The sequence below is a fragment of the Cryptotermes secundus genome, unplaced genomic scaffold (assembly GCF_002891405.2).
Source record: "Cryptotermes secundus unplaced genomic scaffold, Csec_1.0 scaffold1090, whole genome shotgun sequence".
In the NCBI taxonomy this organism is placed as follows: Eukaryota; Metazoa; Arthropoda; class Insecta; order Blattodea; family Kalotermitidae; genus Cryptotermes; species Cryptotermes secundus.
Window position 1 is genome coordinate 1,036,874 of NW_019734379.1, and position 23,606 is coordinate 1,060,479.

Sequence of the window (23,606 nt, forward strand, 5' to 3'; positions counted from 1 at the left end):
TTCCGATTCCTCTGGGTTCCCGAACGGTCCCCGGCCTCAGTTACGGGCTTTCCACAGCAACACTTCACAACTGAATTGCAGCAGTTCTCTCACTAAGTGATTCACCAACAAACTCACTCACTGACTCAATGACCAACTGGCTCTGCTTATGACACCTCAGTACAGACCGAGCAGAAAACACCGCTCCTGTTGCAGTGCAATTTTTTGTCGTGGGAACATGTTTTTTTTCGGAGCCGTTACCAAATAACGGCCACTGTACAATTGTCTATTTCGCTGTCGCCGACTAGCAGCGGACCTACATGCCACAATAATATGATATTCGGGATTGAAGAACTGCTTACTGCGAGGTAGGAACTCAATTTTCAAATATTATACAGAGGGATTTTAGGCTTCACAGAGTCAGGTGTATTCGGGACATAATATTCTAAAAAAACTCACTTTTTGAAGTAAAGGCAATGAATCTAAACACATTCCGGGAAATTAATTAAATTAAGGTACAGCCTCATCTTTCTCCGTAGTGTTTATTAGAGGGAATAACCGCTACCGGGCCACGTTTACTATGGGAGGGCCTTCTTCACGACTGTTAACTGTGGATACTGAACGAGGGGGCTTCCTCATGGCATCAAAAAAATACTAAACTCCGTGGTTTTAGTCCGCAAGCGAACTATACCGACCGAGCGACCGCCGCTTGTCGGTGAAGTTAGTGCCAACTTTAGCGGATTGAGGGTGTCGCGTGGTCAGAGCAACGAAACCCCAAGCCGTTAATTTACGTTTTCTAGACCGGAGCCGTTATTTCCTTGAAATATCTCCTGAATTATCCTCACGACGCCGAGTGACCCCGTTCCAGACCCACTACTTCTAAAAAAAAAAATCTGGTAGCGCCGGGAATCGAACCGGGACCTCTGGATCTGTAGCCAGGAACTCTCACCACTAGACCACAGAGGTGGTCTTCCTCATGGCATCAAGACTCAAAATGGAATAATTTTCATCTGCATATTGTAAGAACTCACTTAAAGACGAGTAACAATTACAATTTCTAACTGTAGTTTTTGTGCAGAAGCAGAAGTAGCCATTCACTTCCCGGGATATGGTTATTCCCCTTGTCAGTATCACAATACACAGCAGGCGAAACTTGTAGAACACCAAAATTGGTCAATGTAAGTTTACTCATGGAATTAAAAACATACTTGGGAATAAGGATTTCAATCGCATCCAAGAACTGAAGCACACTCCTGTAATAGCAGTGCCTACCGCAGATAAATTTAATAAATAAAACATTTAATTAATTAAAATAATTAAACTAAAGTAATTAATTCATATAAATTTAATATCTTTCTGTCTCCTATATTACGTCCGCCGTACGAAACAGATATTTTTAATTCACATGTAACTTACGAGGTAATGTCAACTCTCGGTTGTTTTCTCGAATCGTTAACCAGCAGATGTGTGGAATCACAGAAATCAAACATTTCTCAGTAGCATAAAAATTATACCCGCGTGCCGCTTATGGTATTAGAGCCACACGTTTATCAACACGGCTTACTAGTAATTTTAAAATGCTGTCAACCTGAAGAATGTTACTGATAAATAAAGCAAGAGATATGAGATATTAATATGGACCATATATTTCATAAAATATCACGCTGTTACAGTTCACTTTGTGTTACATGTTCGGCTGTAAAAATATTTTGTAACAGAACAAAACAAATAATATTTAGAAAGCTACTACAAGTAATACAGGATGTCACAAAACTCGCGCCTGTCGACTGTACCACGCAGTTCCTTGATGAATACTGACAGTAAAGTGTTCCTTAATAAAGTTTCGACCACCACATAATTTTCGCGGAAATCGTAATTAAAGTGAAAGCGCTCTTATAAAACAGAGTGCCCCAAATACAACTGCGTTTTCCGCGGAAATTACGCGTTAGTCGAAGTTTTGTTAGGGGTATGTTGTTATAAGTCTTCATCAAGGATTCGCGTGATTAAGTATGAAGTGACGAATTTATTGGACATCCTATAAAAGTAAAGCAATTTGTAAATAGAAAGCAACTTTCCAATATCTGAATTTGTTCGTCACAGAATAAATAAAAATGACATCTACCTTTCATATTAGGCTTTCAAAGCCAGTGAAAGTCAAACATTTCTTCATATTTGATTATTTCAGGGGGCAATGTGTATTGCATTTGGGAAAACGTTTTAATACATCAGTTGAAATGACAGGACGAGGTTAGTACACATTTTTTACATTTCCGAGAATAAATGCCTAACATTTTATATATAAGGGGATACTAAGTATATTTTGAGAATTACTATTTTCTGGAACTTTACGCCGTGTAGTTTGCTAGATATTTACAAATCTTTCAAAGGAATATACTGCCATCATTCTCAGGTTTACTGCCCCACAAACTGAGGCAGCGGGTCTCTCTGAAAAGTTGGTAATAATTTACAAGAAAACACGGCGTCACCGAACAGACTGGTCTAGAGGCAACGATATAGACTTATATTCGGGAGGTACTAGGTTCGAATTTATACCGAGTTGGTATTCCTTGTTCCTTTAGAAAAATTCTGGAAACGCACCTCTTTCAGGCCACGAACACCTCCTTCCAAATCCTTTCCAATTCATTACTTAGCACAACCCAGAATGTACTAATCTTCACAGTCACACGACCTCAGACCTAGCAGTGACAGTGCCTTATTGCTATATTTTCAGTCCCCTTGGTACTACTGCATCAAGTGGCCCTACTGACGGGAATACCGAAGTGTCTAGGAGATAATCCTCTCTAGTGACACCTCGTCTTCGCCGCAAATCCTACACGGACTATCATGGGATAAACCAGGGCATCGGTGATAAGAAGCCAGCAAGTAATAACCGGACTGTGTACTTTAATGTAGGCCTCACCTTAAAGAGACGCGCCCTGTCCTAAGAATACCAAGTCCTGTGGATGTCCAGTACATCTACTGTGGACATGTCACTACTTCAGTTGTGTAAAGCTAAATAGAGTCAGCCTAGGTTACTGTGGCGTGACGCCTAAAAGCCGGATTATATGACGTCCATTGCTACGCAACAGCTACAATAAGTAACACATACTTCAGTGGCAACGAATACATAGGCAGACCGCTACCTAGGAAATTGCCTAGGCAACAGAGACAGAATTGCTGAGTTGCCGTGGCAACGGATACGCTAGCCAACGCTGCGTCGAAGATAGAGAGAACCCTTGGACAAGGTGTTCTCTCGGCAGCACGCGAAGATCTGCTTTAAGAGGGCAAATTGCGACAATCGGAGGAGAAATCAGAGACGATGGGGTAGTTAGGTCGCACCGCCCGGAAGAAGTTATGTCAGAGTGATTGTAGTGATTGGAATTGCAATCGTGGACGAGTTGTCCAATAAAACAGCTTCGTCTAAAACCGTAATCAATTAACTATTTGTCCCGGAACCCCCAGACACGTGACATTATATTATGAATTCTACATAACGTTCCTGCTATATAATTTGAGATACAGCGGAGTGACATAAACAGATGATCTTATTTAGAATTTCGGATTCTCACAGAGATATTTACGAAGACGCGTTTCTTCTGGGATATGATGCCGTACAGCCTGTTGAAAGTCACCCAACATTTCGGAGAAACATGTCTCCCCATCTTCAGGGTTGAAGAGTAAGACAAGTAGGAAACCGGGATGAAGCAGGTAACAAGCAAATGGTCTTCTCTTCGATAGTGAGGATGGTGGCGACATGCTCCTCCGAAACGTCGGATTACTTCCAACATCCAAGATAGAATTATTTTAAAAATTTATTTTATGGGTGGAATTTAATCACATTAATAAATTAATTTACAAATTTTGGGAAAGACAGACCCTACTAAAGATGGATGCTCAAGAGATAAAAGTGGTGACGATGTTAATTAGATTAATCCTGTTCGGACAGAGTTCAATGCTGAACATTTCTGAACTTGATGACGACTGTTCAGGTTTTATAAAGAGAGAATTTCTCGAAAGTGGGACAGAAATTATACGAGTCCATGATTTAAAAAGCCATGAACACTTCGATCAGGCTATACGAATATTTTCGAGGCGTTATGTTTTTTGTCTGTTTTTGTATAGTCATTAGGGAAATAAAAGAATTCGTATTTTAGTCCAAAAGGAACAGGAATCACTGATGTGCAGAAGCGCCTCCAAATGCACTGATTGAAATGTTGGGACATTCATGCATGTAATGATTTCTCATTTAATTATTAATGGCTTTTCATTTCAGTTCCTGAAGGCACGTCTTCATCAAGGGGTTCAGGAGTTGCTCCCTCGAGGCCTTGCGGTAAGGGGGGGGGGAGAGAGAGAAAGGAAGCACAGATACGTCACGTGTAGACTTAAGCCCAGTCTCTCGAGTATATTTAATGAGAGGATTCTCTTGTCGTCAGTTCAGCCTTTCTAATGAGCCTTGCGGTACTCTTCCTGTGATGGCAGAGGGAGATATCAGTTAATCCTGCCGAAGCCTGCAGTCAGATATCAATCCAACCCAGATATTTAGAAACATATTTATATTCTATTGCTTACAGATCTTTTATTATTCAATTACAGAATCTTCCTTGAAATGTTACTCAGCTGGTCAAGAAATCATATGCTTTCATGGAATCGAAGGTGCTTCGCCGTGATTAAGAAATCTTGCTATTTCCCTCTCCCCTAAACCATCTGAGTACACATACGTTTCTAATATAAATTTTAATATTATCGTCCATTTACATCTAGGTTCCGTAATTGTACCATATTTCTAGGTATTTTCTAAATGTGATATATTGCAATCTGCCTTGTTCTGTACCATGCTCACTAGGACCTATCTACATAGACATCTGTAAGACACGTCCAGCGCAGGTTCACACGAGGCTGCAGTAACGGCTGTACACAGAGATGCACTGCGGACTGGAGGAAAATGGCATGGTTACCTGCACAGGAACATCCGACAGAAGTTCCAGGAGGAAGGATCATACTGAATGAACAGATTCAGAGACTGACATGCATTCCATCGCAGTGTCTCTCGGGCGCAGTCCGCAACTACCCAATTTTATAATTACTCATCACTGTAAATTTTAATTTATCTGTTAATAAAACTATTACCAGAGAAATCTATCGATCTGCCTGTCCATGTATCCATCCTTCCATAAATTTATTTATACCTGCCGACAACTGCTCGCAGGAATATAAATATTAGGGTTTCTTTTCTAAATTGTAAAGCCTGATTAAGTTGTGTAATTACAGTAAACAGATCCATATCCTGCAAAGATAACGGCACTAAAATATCGTACAGCATAAAATTTTATTCCTGATAAGTGCTATATTCTGGTTTGTGAAGGCGCATTTTCCAACAGAAGTTCCCTCGAGTTCCTTCGTAACGTCGGTGAACTTGTACAGAACTAGACGGCGTCATAGCCCAGCCACCGCCGTGAAAATTTAAAATCCAGCATAGTCATGTTGAAACTATATGTAGTTTTAGACGTACAAGGGCTCCGTAGTTACCCCTCAGCCAAGAATTCGTCTTTCCATCCAACTTTTCGGGCGGCATCTATTTATTTCGCCCCTGGGTTTACAATAAAATGCTAATTGATTTCTGTGCATTATTTCTAAAGCTTTCTCAAGGTTCCCTGAGAGTCACATGCATCTTCCACTACATTACAAACTTGCAGTCTTTCACTCGTTCACTCATTTCCGTCTCTAAAGCAACATAAACCGTTCAGTCTCGCGTTTATTTTAAAATGCCGTTAAAATCACATTCAACTGCAACATGATTGCGCCTCACAAGGCCATCATCAGGCAACTGTTCAACAACTGAAACTGCTAAACCCCACGCTACTGCATATCGCCGTTCGCACTAAAATGTGTTTGTTTGGGAATGAACACTCTCTCTTCTCTCCGCGTTATTCTCATTTTGCGGCCTCCATGTTATGTTCCCTTCGTTTGTAGTTCTCACTAGTCGGCCCATGCCTGAAGATCGCCTTGTAAGGCCGAAACATGTTACAACTAACGCGATTTTAATGGTATTTTTATAATACAGGCGAGACTGAACGGTTTGTGCTGCATCCAAGAAAGAAATGCGTCAACGAGTGATACATCCATGCAACAGGATGCTGAAATATAACATTTTGCAGTATTCCATTTGGTAGCCCAGGAGTTGTCCCAGAAATTTCATCTGTGCTGTTTCCAAACGTTGGGTCTCTTTATGTTCAAAACCCATGGCTCACTTCCATATCTGAGTGTTGCCTTCCATGTTATGTCATGTCTTAATTCAGTCTGACTTGTCACTTTATTTCTTTAGATATATGCGATATGGTAAAAGGAAACGTTTCAAACAAACTTCTAGACTCCCGCAGTATCTGCATTTTCTGTTTTGTATACATTGTATACACTCGTATTACGCAGAGTTCCTGAGGAAATCGATGTGAGGTTATATCCGACCGACATAACGATACACACAGTAAGTCTACGCGACAAGTTTTAGAACAAACCTTCACTGTAATATTTGATCTGTCTATACGAAATAGCTCCTACGTCCACACTGCGTCGTTATACTACCAATTTACACGTATAACGCCTAAGAATTAAAACATTACATTTTAACGCCCACTAATTGTGGCGGGATTCTGGAGTTAAAATCATTTTAGCTTTTAACTGATGTTTCTTTTTTAACGTAGGAAGGGGTAATCCGTTTTAAATTACGAAGCCGCGCCTTTTACTTCCCCTATTTAATACCTCACTTTATTAACCTGCATCCCTAATGTTACTAAAAGTTACATTTTAATCCTTAGTTTAAAAGTAATTTCAGTACCGTCCGGTGCCACATAAAAGTGAATACATAAAGAACTGTTTTGGGGAGATATTAGGTTTTACTTTTTGCCTTTCTGAAACTTTCGCAATTCTTCTCAGTCATTCCTGTCGAATATTCTAAGACTTATGACCAAAATAAACACCATGTGCGGAATAAAACGTAACTCCTAGTTAATATAAACGTCACGCTCCGACCGCTTTACTCCCGAGAAGAAAACACTCGTTGCCCATTGGAGAGGTGTGCTGGCCACCAGAATCGGTCTGGACGCTGTGGAGGAAAAAGCTATTGGCCCTGCTGGACAATCATACCCCTGGAAAAGAACATGCGCTCGATCTGGTAGTAAATAGTATTTCATACTTATATTTGAGGTTCTTCTGGGAAGTGAGTCGTGCAGTGTTGCACAGGTTCAGTGACATTTTGGAGGAACGTATTGCCTCCATCTTGAGGATTGGAAGGTAAATCAAGCAAAGTAAGCAGACGGCTTTGCTTGCTTGCTGCTTTTTGATTGCTTGAATCAGTATTCGACCGTGAAGTTGGAGACAGTATGCTCATTTCAAACTTCAGTGAATTTCTAGCCGACTGCGTGGCGTCACGAAACATTATACAGTATTCTCCAATAACTGGACAAACAATACAGATCCTTCCAAACGCCCCTGAACTGAAACGCTCATGACACAAACCGGGAACTACAAGAATACAACGAAAACATTGGAACATTTAATGTGTTCATTACAGGAACTGAGCTGAAGACTGTGTGAGTTAATAACGATCTTCCAATTATCTCATTAGCTATGGTAATAACTGCCATAAATTCAAAAACAAAAACAGAATAGCAAATCCATTCCTGCCAATTCAACAGCCTTCCTGAAGCTTTTAAACATCATTCCATCCCAAATGGATTAATTTCATTAGCACAACAGTGAATTCTAGTGCTTCAATCCCGTGTATGTTATGTAGATCAAAATCAAAATCGATTCTACTGAAGCACTGTTATGTGTAACTGAATAATGACTTACAAATTAGGCTCACGAGTATACTGAGCCCTTACAGAGGGACAAAACTTCACTTCTATGTGAATACCAGTAATGAACCTATGGACCGTCATATTTTTCTGGACGGAGCAGGCCGAGAGCACAAATGCTTACTCCAATGACCAAATGCCGGTCACGGTAGCCTAGCGGTCTAAGGCATGTACTGTTTTCGCCCGCTCAGACGCCGGGATCGTGGGTTCGAATCCCACACAAGACATGAATGTTTGGTGTGTATGTGTGTAAGCGTTTATTCTGTGTTTGTGTTGTCCTGTGTTCAGGTAGAGGCCTTGCGACGAGCTGATCACCCGTCCAAGGAGTCCTACCGTCTGTAAAATGATCAAGAAACTTAGAAATCAGCCCTGTGCTCGAAACTGGGAGCAAAGGAGGGGGGGGGGGAAGATAAGTATAGAGCTGCTGATAAACGCGTTGATTGCAATTGTGCATATTATTTCATTAGCCTCGATATTCCTTTAGGGCAGATCTACATCTGCTACTGCAGGGGCAATCGCACTACAGGCACCATCACTCCATACACGATCATACATGATTAATCTCTGTAATGGCGTCCCTGCGTTCAAGGAATGAAGATACGGAACATAAGGCTGAGACATAATGAGACAAAAACTGAAGGACTCAAGTTTTATGTTAAATGTGGCACACCGTCAAAGAGCAATTAGCGTATAGAAAGATCAACTGTACAAAGCGGTACAGGTAACGCAACTGTCCCTGTGCTTAACTACCTAAACACTACGCCATGAAGGCGCGTGAGGGAGTGAATGTAAAGTTCCAAACCTTCTTGACCTCAGCACTAGTTGGAGGTGAGTGGTCAGCTTCACGCGGCGGCCGCTTTATACCCGGGGAAAGAGCCCCTGGTATCCATTGGATAGGAGGCTGTGGGGGACCCAGAGCAGGTCTGGACGACGTGGAGAAAATTCCTGACCCTACCGGGACTCGAACTCCGACCCCTCTGCCATCCAACCCGTAGTCAGTCGCTATACCGACTACGCTATCCAGGATTATACTGTACGAAGAGAATATACATAAAGAATACAGGAAAATATTTAGATGAGGTAAAGTACAAATGGACCGATCAAAGTGCCCGCGCGGTCTGAAGTATGTCTTCGCCCGCTCCAACACTGGGGTAGTGGTTTCAAATCCCACTCGAGGCATTGGGTCTCTGTTCGTTTATTTTATGTTTGTGGTGTTCTGTGTGTAGGTAGCGGCCTTGCGACAAGCTGAACCCCCGTCCAAGGAGTCCTACCAACTATGTATAGGATTACGTAACTGAAAAAGCGGCCAGGACGCAACAATGGGCTGTACAGTCATTGACGAACGAATAAAAGTAAAATGGGAAAGTAAAGTGGTGAAAAATATGAAACTGTGGATAGTCACGAAGATTTAAATACTTCTGACAAGAAAAAGGCTGTACATATTTTACAGAATGTACAATCCAGCACAACAATGTAACCTGAACTCAATATACGAGGGACAGTCAGTAAACAGGTCACAAATGGAAGTAAAACAGCTGCAATGGGCGTAATTTGTTTTCTATGTGTATCACTAGGTAGCAGCACATTCCAGCTTCATGACAGTCTAAGCATCAGACGGGCATACGTATGTTCAAAGGCTGGTTTCAGTAGTCAAAATGGTGCCTGTGTTTGTGGATTGTACTACCGAAGAGAAGCGTCCTGTTGTGCTCCTTGTGGGCAAAAGAACTCTATGCAAAGGATATTCACATCAAGCAACGACTAGTGAAGACTGTGACGGGCTGAGAAGAGCCAGTGTGTCCTGTAGGGATATGCGAAGTGCGTAGAACAGTGAGAGCACAGACCTTACATGCAAGCGTTCAATAAATTCGATTGCCGATCCAAATCCCGTCTGTAGTCAATAAAATCGTGACAAAATTAAAAAGTATCTTAAAGAAGTAGGGCGGTAAAATGTGGCCTACATTTGTGTGGCTCATGATTGGGATCATACGGACTCTTGTCAACATGGTAATGGCGAGGAATTCCTTGGGTAGCTGGCAGAAGTATCTAACATGTTGGCCGGGAATGAGGTGGACGTAAACATAACATTGCTTCTTTGGAGACTCCAAAGTAAAGAGCTGCAATCAAACAGATATTTAAACAAGCTCAACAAGAATGGTTTGGCAGTTTCTGCACATGACTCAGAACAGTTCGATGGACTTGCGTCGCTGTTGCCGGCAACCCTCGAAATGCGTTCCCTGCTTTCGAGTGCCGTTAGTAAGTTGTCAACACCTGTAACACAGGAGGCCTGGTTCTTCCCGCTAAATCTCATTACACTGAATTTAACGCTTCATGTAACCCTTTAACTGACAAACAGAGTCCTGAACTCCCCACATACTGAGTTCTATAATCTCGCACCAGATGGCCGTGGACACAAGGTACACATATCGCTGTCAGTCTTACCTTTCTGTGGCTTATTCTGTGGTCTTGACCCTTCTGAGTTAGATACTAAAACGTAAATAAACGTAGAAACATACAAACCATCTACTGCAGGAATGTGCATACATCATCGTCAGTTAGTGACGTAACCGTTACGTCATCATTAGGCATTTCCTAATTACACTGCCCACACATACGCGATATTCATACGCCAGCGGGAAATTCAAACATACTTGCACAGGACCTTGCTTCCGTAAGGTTATGTGCGCAAGGTGAGACGTATCGAAGAGTGGATGAACTTTGCGAAGCCACGTCATGTACGAGTATATCGTCATAAAGGACTGCAGAGCCTTTCTTTGCCTCACCGAATGTTCCTCTCATTCTCCAGGCTACAAAATCATCACAGAATACTGCTTATTGCCAAGTGGACGGCCACTACTACTGCTGTTGCGCTCGGATCAGGGAAAGAATGAACATGCTTGGTGCGACTTCAAGTCGGCCGCATTATCTCCCATCATGCTCGCCTTACACATTTCTCCGCCAACATCAACAGCAACCCGAGTATACACGCCAAGCAAAAAGACACACGAATTGAAATGGCAACTAAAGAGACCGGAAGAAGTCACGCAGAAAGGAGGCCAGTGATATGCATGCTGGTAGGATGAACCTGTGCTCATTCTTTCTCTGACCCAATGTTCATAGTGTTTACAGTTTATTACCATTTATTAGAAACTTTACGTTTATGACATATAAATGTAGCAAATTTAATTATTCCAATCCTGTATTGGATTTACGGTTCCCACACCGGAGATTATGAGGGGCACTGCCCAGTACGGATCTGGGGCCCACCCAGCTTCCTGTCCAGTGGACACCAGAAGCTCTTTCTCCGGGGGTAAAGCAGCCGGGGAGCGAAGCTGACCATTCATCTCCACCAAGTGACGAATTCAAGAAAACGTGGATCTATACATCCACTCTGCCATACGCCTTTATAGCGTAGTGCTTAATTAATCAAAGCGATAACTTTACCATTTCACTGTCCTCTTGATTATGACATCGGGTAGTCTGTAGAATTTTAGAGACGTTACAGAAGAATGCACTATATCCATTTTCAGGGTAGAGAAATAAGCCAAACAAAAATTCAGCAAGAATCACATTTTAATTCATACCGGACTACACGGCATAACGTATCAGAGGATAATCCTTTGTTTCAATTCAAGTCTCTCAAAAATTCGTATATTTCTGAAGAAACCAGAGAAGCTGCAGAGTCGCGTTGCGCTAGATTCATTAACGGACTATACCTTCCATCTATATTTACAGTAGGTATATAGAAACATCTGCCGGTCACGGTAGCCGAGCGGTCTAAGGCATGCACTGTCTTCGCTCGCTCGGAAGCCGGGATCGTGGATTCGAATCCCACTCAGGGCATGGATGTTCAGTTTATCTACAGGTAGAGGCCTTGCGACGAGCTGATCACTCGCTCAAGGAGTCCTACCGTATGAGTAAGATCTAGTAAACCGAAGTGAAACGGAGAGTTTCATGGAAGTAGGCCTAGGCCCAAATTGGGGCTGTAGCGCCCATGGAAAAAATACAGAAACATCTACATCACTGCGATTGTCATTGCGCAGACGCAGCGCCCCTTCTCCCTCAATAGACTGCAATGAAATATCTTCAAGCCTGTTCATTCCCTAAGTGTACATATCTCACTTACATTTCCCATCCCACTGCACGCTATTCATTATGGCAATAAACGTCAAAACTGTTGCCTTACGTTTTCAAGCAATTTTATCTGTTTCTAGATGAGACCGTAGTTGTTCCTACGCCTGTCGTGTTGCACCGTTCGTTTGCCTCTAACAACGCGCAGCAATATATTTCAATGAGAAACAGACTGGAAGCAACTACTTAGATGCGCATAATGGACGTTTATAATCATCTGCAAGTGTTTGTTATCCGTCCGGATGTCTATCCCAACGTTACATCTCTCTAACTCTGTCAACCAGAGAAAAGTTCATTACAAATTCAACAGGAATAACTGACAATGGTTTCCAAAAGACCCTTCCATAGCTCGAGCTGAGATTACTACAGCGGGACTACGAACAGCATAGTTTTCCGGGACGTGACGCCGTGAAGTGGGTAATGTTCACTAACGGTTCGCAAGGCTGCGCTGCCGCCATTGTAAACGTGGAAGAGTAAACAAACCGGCAAGTCTAACTTAACTTATTAACTGCTAACTAATGCCTATCGTGTCGATCATAGTGATAACTAAGTAACTGGCATTCCGGCAAAATATACGATGTATGCCTACATATTTCCATCACACTAAAGTAAGGCCCTTGAAAATTACACGCTAAGTCTCATAATTTGTTACTTCAGCTATCGTACCACTAACTTTCCCTGCTTTCGCCGGCATTTCTCTCAGTTCTACGTATTACCGATTAATAAAATGAGGCCGAAATTTAAGGCCGTCTCGCATGAATAACACGCACAAATAGCAAACGAAAATCATATTATTTATACAGCGAACTTCACATATTCACATCAATCACAGAGCACATATATTCACTAAAACAAAAGACTGCTCGTTAGTTCGTGACCTAATACATAATTTTACGTTCTTTCAACTTTTTAACGCTAGACAATTCGTTCCTTTGGTAACCTGAAAATGCGTAGTGACAATGATACAGTTTATGCTTATGTACAGAGGAGCGTTGGGTTCCTGTAATGCAGTAATTCGACAGGTACAGACATGGCGGTGCACTCGACGCTTATTACAGGGGGCAGGGAAGCAGATTCCCTGGTTCTGTTTATCCAGTTATCAGAGGGAAGGTGAGCTCCACACGTAATCATCCCCGATACATTACGTAAGTTAAGCTCCGCTCCACTCCACCCCATGGGAGCACCCCGATATGCAGAGCCGCTACAGCTCAAGGATCATACGTCACTACTTCATCTACTCGTGCTACTAGTGACGCCGCGGACTCTGCGTCATCATTAGAAAGCTGATGGGTTCTATTTTCAGCATATGCCAGTTATTCACACGTCAGTGAGAGATCGAAACATACACTTCCGCAGTTTCGTACGATAGATAGGCTTCACTCACTCGTGCAACTAGACTCATCCCTCAGTCATTTCACGAAGGCCATTCGCCGGATGTCACAGTTGAGTGTGTGGCACTTCTGCCTTCATGCTTCAAATTCCACATCGATTTCGACAGCCACAACAATTTCACGTTGAAATTTCAACGTTCTTCTTCAATACTGGTACGTTTAGTAAAAGATGTAAAAGTTCCTAATAACCGTTATGTTTTAATACCACAACATTCCAAGATGTGACTCAGTCTAGTCTAGCAGACGTTTGCAGACGTTTCGGGAGAAACTAACTGCCTCTAACAACGTTCCTAGACTGAACTGCCTACAGCCTAATGTCACTCCTCTGGCCCAATTACACGTCGCTATGGAACCACGTGCAACTTCTCTTCCGCCGCCCCCAATCCGTTAACTTTGCAAATATGGCCCTCTTTAGGGCCACGTTTCTTTACTCCTCTGCTTGCTCCTACCAGTGATCTCAGGCCTTATATCCAGACCTGCATTCCATCTTGGCTCACTCACAGATCCTAACGGAGTATGGAGGTGAAACGTCTCTCCGATACGTCGTTGGACGTCTACCGAAACAGACGGTGTCACACCCCAGAGCTGCCGTCACGAGAAGCTGAAATGCAACAACACGGTCACGGCTCGGCCATATTAACTTATTTGGGAATCAATTCTATGTAAACCAGTTGTTAAATAATCTGTCCGAATTCCGGGCTTTGCTATATGCGACTGCTCAACCCTTGCGTTCTACTACGAGACTGTTCGGTTCATACAAACCAAGCATCAGATTACTTTGTTCTAACTCGATGTGTTTCCCACTATTCATATAGCTTCAGATTAATTTGGACCCAAAATCTCACAACATTTCCATAATAAAAGTCGTTGACTGTTCTGATTATGTGCCATTTCGTCTCACCGTGTTATATATTAAGTCATTCTATTGAATAGAAGTTGCATGTAGTTCCTGAATATTTCGTCGAATTCTCAGAAACGTAATATTTCATTCGGCAAACCAACTTCACCTTCTCTCGCGTCAGAGAATTAATTTACCAATTCAAATGCAATAATGTACGATATGTCAAAAAGTGCTAACAGTCATACTGAAGTTCTTGCATACAAGAGCGTTGTAAGTGCCATTTCACTAATTAGGAAATTAATGTTCTAAGTGAAAATAAACAAATTAGTAATTCACGCTGTGATGCAATTGTAAGAACACTGTTTTCTCATTAAGAAAGCAGTCTTCTGGGATTTGGCACCGTGTATATGTGGTGTTAACCGACGTTTCGGAGGAACGTGCACAGTCTGCTTTTACCGGTTCTCACTGTCTCTTCGCTTGCAGATTTCTTATATTTTTTCTTCTACCCTGAAGATGGAGGCGATACGTTCCTCCGAAACGTCGGTTAACACCACATATACACGCTGCCAAATGCCAGAAGACTGCTTTCTTCATAGTCACCGCCGCGAAAGCCTCAAATCTTACTGTTTTCTCAGCTGACATCCGAAAGATGTATGCAATGGGTTCCCCCAAAATGCTGATATCTATGTACCAAACTGCACGGGGTTTCACCCTACAAGATGGTAATCTTAATATTTATTTTAATTTTGTTTATTCCAGTTCCCTCTACCGTAGTCTGTCTGCTCGATATAAATGCGTCTTCTATCTTACAATGTCCATGTGAATCCCTTTCCGTAAGCAACAGCTTCTCTAACATTTATGCAGATGTCTCGTAACCAGAATGCAGGACAAAACCAAAACATAAAGAGAGCTATGAAAACGTGGCAAAATCAAAATACGTGGGGGCGACATTCATAAATCTAACAAAATCACGAAATAATTAACAACAGGCTATGCTCAGAAAATGCTTGCTACCAATCGCTCAGAATCCTTCGTCTTCTCGTGTTATCAAGAAACGTAAAAATAAAAATTTCCAAAACGTCTATTTTGACTGCCGTTTTGTGTGGGTGTGAATTGCTCTGTCATGTCACGGGAAAAACATAAGATTGAGCGTGTTTGAGACAGGGTACAGAGGAGCATATGTGAGCCCAATACGGAGGAACTAGGCTGGAGAAATTTGCATAATCCCTCGCCAAATAGCATTAGCGTGATTTAACCACGGTTTCACACCCCAGGAGAGAGGAATCTTGAATGTTACCAACTTGAGGTCTGTCGTGGTCTTTAACGCGAATCTTGTATCACATGACTTAAATTTTGGGATTTACTTGAAGACCCGTCGGTCTGAGGACGCCGCAAACTGTCGTACTAACTAAACCTCAGGAGGATAATGGGAGGTTCTGAAACCGCCATTATGTTCTAAATTATCTGTTAATCGAGTGGGCAGAACTGAATGCTAGGCATCTCAACTATGCTGGCTGTCCCCCGTCCTGTTTAAAGGTATGCAACACGAGCAACATCATATCGCACTTCAAAATTGTTACACTTCACTTTACACAAGCAGAAACGGCCGTTCGGGGCATGCAGTAGCGTAGTTGGTTAAGGCACTATGCTACAAGCCGGAAGGTCGCGGGTTCAAGTCCCGATGAGGTCATTGGATTTCTTTTTCAACTGACCTAATCCTTCCAGCCGCACTATGGCCCTGGGGTCGACTCAGCCTCTAACAGAAATGAGTACGAGGAATTAATTAATAATCTTCTTGGGGAGTAAAGCGCGGCCGGGGCATAAGGCTGACAACCTCACCGCCATCTTTGAGGCAACTGTCTAGATAATGTGGGAGCCTCAACGTCTCACAAGCCTATGGGCCTCCACGGCCTGTTACAGGGATAGCTTAGCTTAGCTTTACTTTTTTACTTTAGAAACGGCCGTTCTTCGGCCGCGATGTCACTGCTTTCGTGCGAGATCTGAGGTTCTCACAGTGGTACGTGACGCCGTGTAATGTGGAAGACCGTTAATATCATTTCGGTGGAATCTGCTACATCCATCTTCAAGGTAGAATAGTAGCTCTTAGTTATGACAGTTGGCAATATAGGACTCCATTATTTTCAAAACTGTGGAACACACCTAAATTGACGGCAAGATGGAATACGTCAAGGACACGGGTGAGTGTTCCATATAAATACACACAGCGCTTTAACTGCAGAACAGAGCCCCTAGTGCCGGGGTCAAGAAAGGTGGAGCTATAGCTTCACCCCCTCAATTATGTTCATGGAATAGTGCTTGATTAATTAAAAACATGGACAACTTTACATTTTACCATAAATCTCAGGCCCTTTAACAGAGATTGAGTCTAAAATTCATATGGAAAACATTTGTCAATAAGCAAAATTAAACACAGAAATAAAACTTAGGCCTCAAAGCCAGTTTTCAGTCTGTGCTTGTAAACATGCAAGATGGACGTGCGATATGTCGGGGTTTCCCTTTATCAGCCTCGGAAACCCCGACAACAATTTAGAATACTCCTGCAGCACTACATGTGTGATTGAGACGAGTGGTTACTCACATAAAGAAGTACGTATCGTTCTGGAAACCGAAGAAGGGAACGGTATACGTCAGCATCCAAATGTTGCCCCCACCGCAGTCGTAGTATGGCTTACTCCACCTGCCGTCCTCGTACCTGACGCTCAGAATCTCGTCTGGGACTCTCTCCGTGTGGGCACTCTCGTTGTACGTGTAGGTGTGGTAGCCTGTAACACAGCGCGAACACCACGTTAACACACTGCTTCCGTCTTCAGGGTGCAAGAGTAAGCCAAGAGGGAGACTCTAGCAAGTGAAGCCTCATTCTCGTCGGCTCCGTATGCAAGCAGTGATTTCCTATGATGGGGGATCAGCCCGTCGCAAAGGCCGAAACCTACACCAGAACAACACAAACGCAGAAGAAACGCAGACAGACATCCATGCCTCAGTAGGATTCGAACCCATGATCCCAGCGTTCGAGAGAGCGAAGACGGTTCATGGCTTTTACCGCGAGGCCACTATGATCAGATTTTGGTAATATATGCAACATATAAAGAGCCCCAAGTTACGTACAGCAGGTGCATGAACTTCTCGAAAATGGAGCTCCTACCTTACAGAAAACACAATGCATCTCCATTACAGAGACGAAGATATAAAGAGCCCCTGTCACTCCAGGTTGCATGAACTTCTCGAAAATGGAGCTCCTACCTTACAGAAAACACAATGCATCTCCATTACAGAGACGAAGATATAAAGAGCCCCTGTCACTCCAGGTTGCATGAACTTCTCGAAAATGGAGCTCCTACCTTACAGAAAACATAATGCATCTCCATTACAGAGGCGAACAGATTAATTTTGATTGGGGTAACACTTTCTGTTTGTTATAAAAACCGTATGAAACCAATACATACACGCTGCGGGCAAAGTACACAATTCCTCTTTAATTATAAAGCAGGTGGCAACATTAACACGGCCCACTTCCAATGGGCGAAAATGGCCAGGAGCAGGACAAACATCAAACATGGCCCAATTGCGAAAGCCTGAAATCAGAAACAGAAGGAATATATCCCATTTTGAGTTCGGTTCCAGCCTGCCACCATATTATACGCTTCACAAAAGTTGTGAATTGAACGCCGGGGGTTCGACTCCTGTTAAAGACAAAATATATTTTTTTTCACCACACCGTTCAATAGGTACGGGGGGGTTCCTTCCCGGGCTATAAAGCGGCGGGTTGTGAAGCTCCTCGCTTCTCCATGTATTTTTTTTCCTTGGCACTACAGCCCCAGTGGGCCTAGGCCTACCTCCATGAACTTCTCCGTTCACTTTTTTTTTCTAGATCTTAGACATACGGTAGGACTCCTTGGGCGGGTGATCAGCTCGTCGCAAGGCATCTACCTGTACATAAACACAGAAAAACGCACACAAACATCCATGCCCTGAGTGGGATTCGAACCCACGATCCCGGCTTCCGAGCGAGCGAAGACAGTGCACGCCTCAGACCGCTCGGCTACCGTGACCGGCTTCTCCATCTAATGCCGAGTACAAAAAAGCGTGCAGCTATAACCCCACTCCCCCACGTGTCTTCATGGAGTGGTGTTTAATTAATTAACTACAGGGACAACTCTACCCCTCCCTTTCCTTGGTTATAACAGAAACTTAACTATAAGCTTTAGACAGACTTTCATTTAGTAAGAGCCGGATTAGCGATGCGCAGAAACGAACTACCGAACAGGGGATCGAACAAGTGGCGCTGTGAGGGAGACGGACGGACTGCAGACAGGAGAAATCCTGATAGCCTCTCTCTCCCTCTATCCCTACTTGCCACTGGTGCCAAGGATCGTGATCTTTCAATCTATCTATACATTTAAATAAACGTCAGTCTATCAATCTAAAAAGAAGTCCTGGGAACAACTAACACGGCACGCACGAGTTCAACAATTCTTCTATTGTTGTATGTGTATTTGTTGCAGCGGTAACGTTTTATTGAGCCATTGTCAAACAACGATTTTAACGAGTCGTTGCCTAGCAACTATATGGGTGCACACATAGACACACAGACTGATGGAAGGGATTCATGAAGTACGCCGTTGAGATGGGCTCACGTGCCATACATACCTAGTTTCATATAGATTGGTTCAGCCTTTCAATTGTTGATAAGGGGGGATACACAGACAACATGGATATCGCATAAGCCTACTTTCATTTTTTCAAAACAAGATTGGGCTAATAACTATAGCTGTCACGAAAAATCATATGTTTCGGCATACATGTGATTTGGAAACTGTACAAATTTAGAAATAAATGAGTTACACCTTTAAACTTTTGATCAATTAATTACTAAATTTGTCACGAGAAGCAAACACACACACTGGAATAGCACAACATGCAGGATTGTGCCTCTTTTTTTTTTCAAGGAAACTGACATGAAATGACTGATTTGGTTGCCTTAATGAGAATCATTATGTCGACATAGGATATTAATTGTGAACTGATATGGAGACAGCTGAACTTGAATTATTTCTGCTCACTTAGTCCCTGGCTGCCTGACTGAATGATTATTCTACTCGGCCACTCCCAGATACGCCCATCCACTCGGGTGTACTAGCTCCCTCAATCACCCACTACCTCGTTAATTTGCTCAGCCACTCCCCCATACAGCCCGCCACTCGACAACTCGCTCAATCATTCACACGCTGGATCAATCGGTTTTGTTCCATACACAATGCCAGGAAAACACTTCTACACGTATGACAGATCTTATTGTTTGGAAAGCAGAGAAAACTGGGTGTTCACTGAAATGTAAACGTATTTGTATTGCTAGCTCTTAACACTGAAACAGCTGTACTGAACTGTAACGCGTTTCAAGCAATCTGTAAACTACTATAACAAATTATCTGTATACTTGGATAGCTCAGCGGATACAGTGATTAGGCTAGAGTTGGACGACCGAGGAATCGGGTTTCGATTCTCAGCAGGGGCACACATAATCCAAGCCAGCCTCCTTCCCAAAGGACTTAGCGGCTTATTTTCCCGGGAGTAAGGCGGCCGTTGCATGAAGCTGACCATTCACCTCCATCTAGTGAAGAGGTTAAGAATGTGTTCAGCTATATATCGCTACCTCACATGTCTTCATGGATAACTAACTAGCTAGCTAACTATCTAACTCCATGGACCTAAGTTCTTGAAAAATGAACTCTTTTTTTCAACAAACTAAAAGTTTTCAGCACTTCACGCGACTACCGTGTTCACAATGGCACGCCACTGGTCCCTAACCTAAACAGACGAATTCACTCCACACCCCTCCTACCGATTTCCTTCAGATCCGTTATAATATTATCCTCCCTTCAATTTCTGTGTCTTCCTAGTGGTCTCTCTCCTTTGGGTTTTCCTTCTAAAACTTTTTATGATCATCTATATGCTCATATACGTGCTACATACCCTGTCCATTCATATACAAAGTCAAACTTACTTTACGACCAGAGATATTTTTGCAACTGAACCCTTGCGATCATTGTCGTTGTGTAACATCCTCTCTGACGAGAAGATGGTTTTGTCTCTTATGAATATGCTTGGCTTTTCGTCAAACGTACGTATCGCACATACAGCGTGTTACTGAATATTCTTCCTTCTGCACTACATACAAGTTCCCTGTCAGCACGGGGTCTGTAAAGCAGATCATGCCTATCTTAAGTATAAATCATTTCATGCATCCTGTTGTGTTATAATTTATAACTTCTTTCTTAAGACCGTCATAACACAACTATATCGAGGTCAGTGCCTGGTTTTGGCTCTTCTACATGTTTCGGCTATTAATAGCCATCGCCAGGCAAATACATGGCTAACATATATACATCACTGAACTGCAGTATTAATAAAATTGGATACAATAATATAAATTATATTAAAATACTTGACGTAAAAATACAATAAATTAGATTATATAAAACAAAAGTTATAGTATAAAATAAGAATAAAATTCTTCGATTGATGCTTTACATCATCGAGTCAGTAGTCGGTTTTTGTGATTTTGTTGCATTCCCACGGACAAATTAGAGTATTCTATATTTTGTGTATAAAAACTGTTATTGGAGGCTCGTGATGTAGATGTAGTAATGACATGAAAGTAATAGTATTAAATTTTGTTATAATAAAAAAATGGTTTTGGTATTGAAGATATAGTGTATTATTACTTACTCGTATTTAGTCGGTACCTCATCTTACAAAGTATTGTCCGTTCTATAGGGAAATAGTATCTTATGCTGCAAAGGTAGCTCAAGCTCTTAAACGGTAGTAAGCTTGACCACCGCCATGTTTAAGCCTCTTATTATTGTCTACGTCTGGCTTCGCCTTGTCCTATACTACGAACATGTTCGTTCTCATGATTTTGAATGACTTCCGCTTGTTGTCTGCAAAATTTTGTTATAATGCACTAAGTCAAGTCAAAGTCAAAGTTATTTTACGACTGACGGTTTACCGCCAATCAGCTCGTCTTGGCGCCAAGCCCCCTGAGACTCACGAGCAGATTTTTTTCAACTGAACCCCTGCGGTCACAGTCCTTGTGTAACGTCCTCTCTGACGAGATGTGGTTGTCTCTTATAGCACTATATCCCCGGCACGGACCGCACAGAAAACGTCTCTTCCGTTGCCGGGGAAAAGTCTCCACATAGCTGTTCCCTAGCAACGGGTCTACATGTCACAGTATTTAGAGTTCTTCCTTTATAGTGGCGGCTGCTCCTTATGATGACACACAATAATGGTCGAAACATGCAAAGACAAAACGTTTAATTACTCATACTAAATCGTTCACACTTGATGGACTTCTACTACTTATGTGTTAAAGGGTGTAACGGGTCAAGGCTTCTGTTATAAAGACGTGAGAAACCAAGTTGTACAAACATACAAAATTTAAAGGCAAAATTATACTTCTGTATATCTTCCTCTTTATGGCTTGATGCTTAACTAAGCAAGAGATAGCTGTTCCTTGTATATTACAGTACTTACATGTCCCTGGTTTTCTGTTTAATTCTGCATGAAGATACTAAACTCAATTTCCGCATCTTCCTGCAAGAATACCTTTTCTACGTCTTGAAACAATTTTATCATTACCTTTTGTTTAATTTGTGTTTTATACAATAAATCAACATTAGAAAATGTACACTGAATGTTGACAAAGATAAACGCATTCATACGCCTATGTCTGTAACTACAGAAACATAACCGTTCCACATAAGGCATGTCCTGCGGCAGACCAACAGAAGATGCAGACTGTTTGTTACCAGAGAAACACGAGTTATTATGCCGTAACATAAACAGCATTACCAAGACATGTCCTACCAAGCATTCACTGTACAGGAGCCGTTCAATTAGCAAAACACGTCCTACCAAGCACTCACTGTACAGGAGCCGTGCAATTAGCAAAACACGTCCTACCAAGCACTCACTGTACAGGAGCCGTGCAATTAGCAAAACACGTCCTACCAAGCACTCACTGAACAGGAGCCGTGCAATTAGCAAAGCACTAACGTGAACTTACACAAAAACCGGAGGGCAACTGTGCATGCTGATGTACTCCACCGGGTGGGAACTTCACATGCAGAAGCCAGAACGTATGGGGAGACGAACAAACAGAACAGAGCCACAAAATCTATTCAGAAATAATAGGCGACCGATTTACTTTACGACGCTCTGTGTCTAGACTATGGCGTCGAATAGTAGGACGATTCAGAATGATGAGTCATAAAGCATTTCGAAGCACATGGCCTTGGGCTAAGCGAGATACTATTCAGGATATTTCCTGGAAGGACTGAGGACCACCACGAAAGACCTCAGTCAGTACGGTCAGTGGCTTGACCGAGACTGGAACCGAGTACTTCCTCGTGTACGAATTTAGAGCATTACCGCTACGTCAACATGCTTGGGGAAACAATAGGAGGCAGAGAACCACCTGTCACTGACATCACCCGACGGCTCAGCCGGTATCGGCACAGGCCACTCTTCCACTGACCAAAAGCCTGGGACAGCTGCAACCAGCTGTCTTCAAGTTGTCCGCCCAACTCATTCGTAGTTTCCAGCTAGCCGCGTTTCAAGAGGTTTCCGCAACAGCTTCTATCTGCATTCGTAGTACAGAAAACACTCGTGAATCCGGACTTATTACATTTTTATTTTAAATAGATTTTTTTTCTTGCAAATTCGTAAACTTGTTTTGAGGCAGCTTGTACTGGTGGGTCTACGTCCAGTTTCGGATGTAGGGGTGAAAACCGTTCTAGAATCCGCACATTATTAACTTGAGGATACCCTCGGAAACCCGAAGAGAGGGAGAGGCCAGCAGGGAAGAATAAATAAGAAACAAAAGTGGAGAGAAATGGGTTGGTTTGGTCTTTGCGCCCTGAACATTTCTCACCGCCTTCCCTTCTTTACCTTCCCCTTAATCGCGTATATATTTTTTGTACAATAGTGCCTTTTTCTACCGCGCTACCACTGCAGTTGCTTCGAACTAGCGTATTTATATATGTCCAAAGAAATAAAACGTAATTACCGCCAGCTTCCTGGTCCATTTTGTTTGTTTTGATAAATGCTCTGTGGGTAATTCTAATCAAGATACTCATAATTTTTCTCTAATGTGAAAATTTTGTGTAAACTGGAAAGTAATTATGATTCATCCAATTAACATCCTATTTTCGTGCGATCGGATTACGTTTTTGTTTAAATAAACGAGATGCAATGTTTCATGAATTTTGTATTAATTTTGCAGGCTATATTTTAAATGCAAATCGCTTCAAGGGGATGTAACGAAGTATTTAACGGAAGGTTAAAGTGTCACTGTTTTAACAATTTGAATTCTGTGAGAGAGTGTGGGGGGGG

The 23,606-nt window shown here is 42.4% G+C and overlaps 1 protein-coding gene across 1 annotated transcript in view; it reads right to left on the reverse strand.

Moving 5' to 3' along the window:
• LOC111868953 overlaps positions 1–23,606 on the reverse strand; it is a 517,093-nt gene that overhangs the window by 257,439 nt on the left and 236,048 nt on the right. The window contains exon 2 of the mRNA XM_033753245.1: positions 16,792–16,975. Within this exon, the coding sequence (XP_033609136.1) occupies positions 16,792–16,975 (184 nt within the window). The remainder of the gene's footprint in view (positions 1–16,791; positions 16,976–23,606) is intronic.